At 39.1% G+C, this 7,866-nt stretch overlaps 1 protein-coding gene across 1 annotated transcript in view; it reads right to left on the bottom strand.

Moving 5' to 3' along the window:
• The window catches only part of ripor1 (RHO family interacting cell polarization regulator 1), a 40,175-nt gene that overhangs the window by 8,935 nt on the left and 23,374 nt on the right, over positions 1-7,866 (bottom strand). Inside the window, exons 14-17 of the mRNA XM_014024080.1 lie at positions 6,547-7,099; positions 3,503-3,636; positions 2,620-2,740; positions 1,007-1,142 (exon numbers count right to left, since the gene is read on the bottom strand). Coding sequence (XP_013879534.1) covers positions 1,007-1,142; positions 2,620-2,740; positions 3,503-3,636; positions 6,547-7,099 — 944 coding nt within the window. The remainder of the gene's footprint in view (positions 1-1,006; positions 1,143-2,619; positions 2,741-3,502; positions 3,637-6,546; positions 7,100-7,866) is intronic.

Here is a 7,866-nt window from a genome sequence, read left to right on the forward strand (position 1 = left end):
AATCTGACCTCCAGTTCTAATGTAAAGAATCTCGGTGTTATTTTTGATCAGAAAATGTCTTTTAACCCCCACATTAAAAATGTTACCAGGACCGCCTTCTTCCACCTGTGTAATTTCACTAAAATTAGAAACATTTTGTCCAAAAATGATGCAGAAAAACGGATTCATGCATTTATCATGTCTAGACTGGATTACTGTAATTCTTTATTATCTGGGTCCAAAAAACTCTTTAAGAAGTCCTAAATCACTCGTACGCACAACTTAAGAACAAATCTGTGCGTACGAACGGTTCTTGCATGAGGCCCATTTTGCCCAAAAATGATGCAGAAAAACGGATTCATGCATTTAGCAGGTCTAGACTGGATTACTGTAATTCTTTATTATCTGGGTCCAAAAAACTCTTTAAGAAGTCTTCAGTTAACCCAAAATGCTGCTGCTAGAGTTTTAATGAGAGTTGGAAGGAGAGATCATATTTCTCCAGTTTTAGCTTCTCTCCACTGACTCCCTGTCAAATTTAGAATAGAATTTAAAATATTATTTCTAATATACAAAGCTCTTCACAACCAAGCTCCATCTTATATCAAACATCTTATTGTTCCATACTTTCCTAACAGAGCACTTGGCTCTCAGGCTGCAGGTTTACTTGTGGTTCCTGGAGTTTATTGGTTGAGTTGGTTTAATCCAACTCAACTTGTACACCACTAGTCAGACACCATTCAGCTTCAAATATATGAAAATAAACTAAAATTTGATTGTTTAAAGTGCAAAACCAGTGGTGAATCTCCTGATTGTGAATCAAAAAGAATAAAATAAAACACTGTGTCCAATTAAATATCACATTAGCTCCACAAGTTCCTACATGCTGCGTTTAGCCTGGAGCTCAGGTTGAAGTCTGTGTAAGACTTTTAAATGAAATTAAATTGATAGAAACACAACAGAATGACAGATATTTTATCCAAGCATTTCTTCTAAAAGACACAGGAGACACAGACAGACTCCAACCTACCTTCAGCAGGCTGTCTCAGGTGAAGTGGACTGTCCCTGATGATGCGATGGATGATTTTAAAGATGCGAGCCTCTCTCAGCAGTTTGTCTAAAGCGTACATCTCTCGACACCGCAGAGGACCAAACATGCCCAGATGCTACACACAGAATGCTACAGGTCACTTTACAACAAGCAGGAACATGTATGATCAGACGAACAATTCTTTACATCATCGTCACAGAATAATAAACCCTTAACTCAACACCTGCGACAAACACATGAAATATAATAGCAATCAACAGCTTTAATTAAAAAATTAATTTAATTTAATCTAATCAAGAGTAAATTCTGTTTACATGAAGGGGGTGGGACTTGAAACCTGTATAGTAACCATCCTGCAGGGGGGTACTGTAACAACTCAGGTTTTAACAACTGATTTCTCATTTGCAGCATATTAACACCTGTCAGTGGTAGATGAGGGCTTTAAGATAATATCAGATTTTATGATGCATTAAAAGGGTTGGCTGTGGAACAGCAGGGTAGCTAACTTGGGGCTGGAAAGTTGCAGGTTTGACTCCCTGACATATGTCATGATGTCTTTCAGCAGGACACCTTCCTAACTTCCATATGTAGCTATCCTCTGCTCTACTTGGGTGTGTCTCATGTCAATTTAATGCACGGCCATTGTACTAGAATGCACAATGATGACAACAAACATACCGCATCACATTTCTAAAATAAAACGTGATTCTTTTAAATCCTTCCCTTTCACATTAACTCCCTCAGTTGGGTCTATATAAAGTGGAACTGCAATGCTTGGGTCTGAATTCCTCCCTATCATAATGCCACAAGCTCTGCCCCTTTCCTGGGGTGTGTTTCAGATTAACTCATTTTGGCGCTGTCTCTTAAATGCAAATGAGGCACTCCACACTCCGACCCCATCAAGGTCTCACTCCACCCCGTTTGGCCATTTTTGTAGTTCGATAGCAGAGATACAACACACAAACTTTTTATTTACAAATGAATTATGTCAACAAGGGAAGACTTGTCCATCCAGCCTTACATGTTGGACATGTGCTGTCCGTGGTGCTGAAATACTGACTGCCTTTTTTTCACCTAAAGAGCTTTGAATTGCTTCAAAGTCCAATTTTATTTATCTCAATATGTTCTTGTTAGACTTAAATAAACAAACACCAAATCAAATGTGAGCTGCTATATAAAATAAATGAAAAATCAACATTATGATGCACCTCCACTGTATTGTAAAGCCTTGGGAAATCTTTTTTCAATATTTTCCCCTTAAATTTTATGTTTTATAATGTAACTTTCTTTCATCTAAGATATCTTCTCCCATGTATATTTTCAAATATAGAGAAACAAACAAACACATAATACAGCAAAACATCAGAGTTCAGCAGAACATTCAATAATCAGTAAAGTGTGTAGAGTCTAAATAACCTGCCTGAATGTAAAAATAATCTGCTTCATATTTGACAATAGATGTTACAGTAAATATAGAGTAAAACACGATCATAGTTACACCTCAGTGTGGTGTTTCCTGCTCTGCTGGCAGCAGCTTCAGCATGGAATCAACAGAAAGTCAGTAAATGATAAGAACAGTGCAGGACTCCTACCAGCAGCTGTGCACTGCAGTGTTTCAGGTGGACGACCAGCGAGGTGTCCAGGGTGATGCAGCCGGTGGTCAGGGGCGAGTCAGGAGAGGAGTGGCTGTTCCAGCCTCGATCCTGTCGGGTTCTACACACAAACAGGACCAGAACACCATGAGGTGAAGCTTCTGATGCTGCAGCTTTCTGTTGGTCAACTCATTGTGGTTTATAAAGACAGCTGTATAGTTTCAATCACTGTCAAGTAAGCTTTGTAAAAAAAAAATATTTGTAAATTAAAGTTCATGTGACATGTACATCTTTCAAATAAAAAAATCAACGAAAACATATTTATAAACTTGGTATAACACAAATAATTTTATTATTTTTGTCACATAACTGGCAGAATATTTTAACTTGGCTCAGCCGAAGTGAAACAGGAAGTGACATCAAAGGGTAACTCTTTAAGAAAATGAACTCTGTTCTTTGTTTATTGAAAACATATTATTTGAACTCTGACTCTTCTTCATCTCTCAGATAGAGACTCACAATAATCTAAAGAAACATCAGATTCTTCTCAACAGCTGTTCTAGCAACACTCTGCTCATGTTGAGTCATTCCCTTTTGACATCACTTCCTGTTACTGCACATGAATATATCAAAAACTGTTCATGGTGTGAAATTTATTTTGAAATATGTTATTCATGTTATCTTTCCAATAATGCATTCAGATTTATTACAAAAATTGATGTCACTGGCACTTTAAATTCTCGTCTACTCATTAAGTGCGTTGTCTCATGATAACCAGCTGTGGCAGCCATCTTTACTTTTGTTGACTCCACAAGTTAGTCAGAATTGTTTGCAGGTAATGACTCTAGACGTGAATGGATTAGTTTGGTATGTCCGCACCAACCTGCAGTTCCTCCTCGTGCCACCCTTGTCTTCCTCGTCTTCTTCACAGTCAGATGTATTCAGGAAATCAAAACTGCCCAAAGCAGATTCCACTGAAAGGCTGACCATGCTGGGTGAGCGGCTGTACCTGCTGCCCTGCACAGACACACACACACACACAAGCACACAAACAGCAGAAATGGCCATAAATATCAGTCCATTATAATGTTGCCAATGATCGCTCACAAACCATCTACACATAAAATTTATGATGGATGTCTCATCTTTTCCAAAACATAATTGATTATCTCAGTTTACTGATTCTTTTTAAAGTTAACCACTTTAAAGTAGACTTATCCTGCTTTTAAATCTTTACTTTTCCCATTTAACTCATTCAGTTGAGGTCTATATAAAGTGGAACTGCAACACTTTGGTCTGAATTCTTCCTAAATGTAACTCCACAAGCCCAGCCCCTTTTCTGTGGTGTGTCTCAGATCAACTCGTTTTGATTGATTGATTGATTGATTGATTGATTGATTGATTGATGATGCCTTTATTGTCATTGTACTTGAGCACAATGAAATTATATTTAAGAACACCCATTCAAGAAGACACACACATAAAAAACATGGGGGAACAGGTGTTTTGAGGCTGTCTCTTTAAATCCAAATGAGGAGGTTAACACCCTGCTCTCCTCAGCTTCCAGATGTGTTTATTCTAGTTTAATAGAAGGGTTTTATGGTTATATAGCCACGCAGAAACTTTTAATTTACAAATGAATTAAAAGATGTCAAACAAGGGAAGACTTGTCCATCCAGCCGTACGTTAGAGCCAGAGTCTGACCTAGAGCCAGAATGAAGACAACCAAACTGTAGTTGGTAAGTCCAGACTTATTTAGAAGTTCTGTCACAAAAACAGTAATGTAATAGTTCAGAAAATGTCATAAAAATGAAGAAAACTGAGTGGGCTGAATTTGAAATGACCCAAACAAAAGGTTAAAAAGGTATCTTTGTGGCATCAGGAGAGACTAAATTCACATTTTCTGCCTCCTAGAGACTCTGAGGACACTAGGGGTGTAAGAAAATATCGATAAACTAAAATATCTCGATGTTTCATTTCCCGACACTGTACAGATATTCTAAAGCCCTGTATCGATACTTTATTAAGGTTTAAAACCAACTTTCCTGCCAGCCGTTCATTTTTATGTTGTATTTCAGCCTCTGGCCTCTAGTTGGCAGCAGTGAGCCAGACATTTGGCTCCTCTACCTCTTGAGCGCCAGAGAGTAAGGGTAGCATTAGCATTGTGAGTAAACATTAGCTTCATGCTCCGATAGCTGAATCTGAGTGGAAAAGACCGACACCCTCTGCCTTCTAATAATAATAATAATGATACATTTTATTTGTAATACACTTTACATTTCGAGGAAATCTCAAAGTGCTAAGTTCTAAGCTGAGGTAAGGTTACGAACAGTTACTTAATTGTCAGAATGTCTGTATTTTAAGACAAATTAAGTGTTTCCTGCGCTCTTTTTTCCAACTGTAGTCACGTCACATTATGGAAGACAGGAAGGCAGGCAGGGCAGGCATGCATATATAGCGCAAGCGTAGCGCCTTGAGCGAGCTCAGAACTCCCCCCTTGACATAAAACTCTGTCTGTTGCTCTCAGATGTCCGGCTTATGATCGCATCAAAGTCCATATTCTTTAATTTTATCCTGCTGTGTTCGCTTCAAAAACGGTTTAACTGTGTTGTTTAGCTTCTCCATTTATTTACAGTTTATTTTCAGGACCTGCCCTGCTGTTCGACCCACAGTTATACAAATCATGTTCTGGATGCAGGTCAGCTGATCCCAGAAACTCTGTGTGCAGCAGCTTCATATCATCTGTTTACTGANCAGGTCAGCTGATCCCAGAAACTCTGTGTGCAGCAGCTTCATATCATCTGTTTACTGAACTTTATGACAACATAAAGCCTATTGTTAAGTGTTGGAAATTAATATTAAAAACTAAAAGCTGCAAAAATATATTTTCAAACTATTTATCGGCAAATTTAGTCTAATAATTGAAAACATGGATGAAATATGAAACAAATAAAATAAAATACATACAAAGCAGAACACAGCTAAATGTATCAAAAGTATGTCTATGTAATAGAAGTTTCTGAGACAATGAATTTTGGTTTTTCATTTTTTTCCCAGTAAGAGGTTTTTATTTAATGGAATTTTTGGACAAAAAAATCGCAATATATCGCTTTGCTTACAGAATCGTAATATATCGGGATATTTCGTATCGTGACCCCTCTGTCATGAAATGTATCGTATAGCCAAATTCTTGCCAATACACAGCCCTAGAGGACACAATAAAATGTATTTAATGGCTAAAAGGGTGGATTTTGCATGAAATGTCCTCTTTAAAGCTGTTGATCATTGATCAAAAGGAAAAAAAATTGTATAGGTCCTCTGGACGGGTTCTTCTTTAATGAAACGTTTCATCTCTCTTCCAAGAGACTTCTTCAGTCTGAGAGTTTCAAGCAAAATTTTGATGGACAAGTGGTGGCCTGTGGGCTGTGACTTCTGTTGTTTAAGGCAAACCTGTTTATTCTGCTTAGAGACACTGTCTGCCATGAAGGATTTTAATATAAGTCACCATTATTACAAGTTGCACAAAGCTAAATATGAGAAGTTTACTGAAGTTTACAACAGAGACATTTTACAAACACCTGGACCACGCAGCAGTCTGCACCCAAGGAGTCTTATGCTGTTACACTTCAGCTCGATAAAGTTAAGTGTTCATTTTTCGTTTGCTTTAAATGTTTTGAATTCATATTCATGAAACAAAAGTACAACTAATGTACATGCATTTGAGCACAGAAAATGTTAGGTTACTGCACTGTATGTGGGTTTAATAAACATATATGTACACAAACATTTTGAAAATAGCAGTTTTATTACATTTGCATAAGTGTGCAGCGATATGTGGCCCTCTGGTAGTGTCAACGAAAACTGTGGCCCCTTCCATCTTTTAAGTTGCCCATCCCTGTTTTTGTACCACTTGTTTGTCAACCTTACCTTCAGTGTGGCCTGCAGCAGCCTGAGCTCCTCCTCCAGTGTTTGTAAATCTGGGAACTGTCCTCGATAATCATCTAAACAGGAAACTAGAGTTTCCAGAGCGTCCGCCAGCCCAGTGTCCACAGAGTCAGCTCCTTCCCCGAGCAGACAGTCTCTTTCCTCACATGGCTCAGTTTTCTCCACTGGCATAGTGTTCAGGGTCTCCCTCTCAGTTCTGGGGGACGATGTCACAGCAGACTCGGCCTTTGGAAGCTCGAGCGGGAGCTGATCTGCACCGAGGCGCCCTGGGGACACGTCGGTGTTGGAGGCACTGGAGCTGGGAGGCTCAGGAGTTAAGCTGGGCCATTCTATCTCAATGTCACTGATGGAGGTCCCAGACACCAGAGAGATGATGTCCCCTGATTCACCAACAGACTGGTCTGTCAGGAGACTCTCATCAGCGCTGCTTTCACTGATGTGGCTGAGGGACCTCAGGGTCTGGCCCATCTTAGGACTGATGGTTCCTGCAGTGTCCACCTCTTCATCGCTCACTGGGATCGTCACTTTCTTGTCTCTGAAATCAATTCATATGTCAGTACAACAAATTTCACACGACAGCACATCATTTATTTTAACAAGCAGTCAGTTAAGCCCCCTTCACTCTGGATGACACCACTATTAGAAAAAAGAGTGGAAAACGACTTTGAGGTTTCGCTTAAAGCTCCAAATTGAAGGCAGTCTCTGACTACACAAACTTGAACAGATCTGTGGTTTTAAATGTTTTCTGTCTTGTGAGGGTTTGTCAGAAAATGTACTGCAGACCAGAAGGTCCAGGTAACCACAGCGAGGATGTGAAGATGGCTGCTAAGTTACTGTAGCAAGCCTCTGCCCACATTAAAGTGATCCATGATTAGTTGTAACATTAGACTTTATTTGATAAACATATATTTTAACTGTAAAATAAAGACTGTAAAAATACTGTTTAGTTTTTATCATTTTTAAACTAAAAGTTTAAAAATATATTACACGGACAGGGCCATTTTATTTACACACAAAGCATTCTGGGTAAGCGATGACATGGAAAGGTCCTCGGTGCGAGCGATCTATATCCACCCTGAAAATTAATCTTGGAGAATATCTGATGATCGACTCTTTTAAATGAAGCCAGAGAGAGTTGACAGAGAGGAGAAGGTAGAAATGACTCAGCCTGGAACTGAAAATATGGATGGAGGACAACAGTTTAGCTTGTTTGTCGCGCTAGCACTGAGCTAATACAGATAAGTCAGTTTTGGCTGTGTCCAAAATGACAGGCCGGGTCCTCCGAAGGCCGAACTCATCGGC

Source organism: Austrofundulus limnaeus, unplaced genomic scaffold, assembly GCF_001266775.1.
Source record: "Austrofundulus limnaeus strain Quisiro unplaced genomic scaffold, Austrofundulus_limnaeus-1.0 Scaffold406, whole genome shotgun sequence".
Classification (NCBI taxonomy): domain Eukaryota; kingdom Metazoa; phylum Chordata; class Actinopteri; order Cyprinodontiformes; family Rivulidae; genus Austrofundulus; species Austrofundulus limnaeus.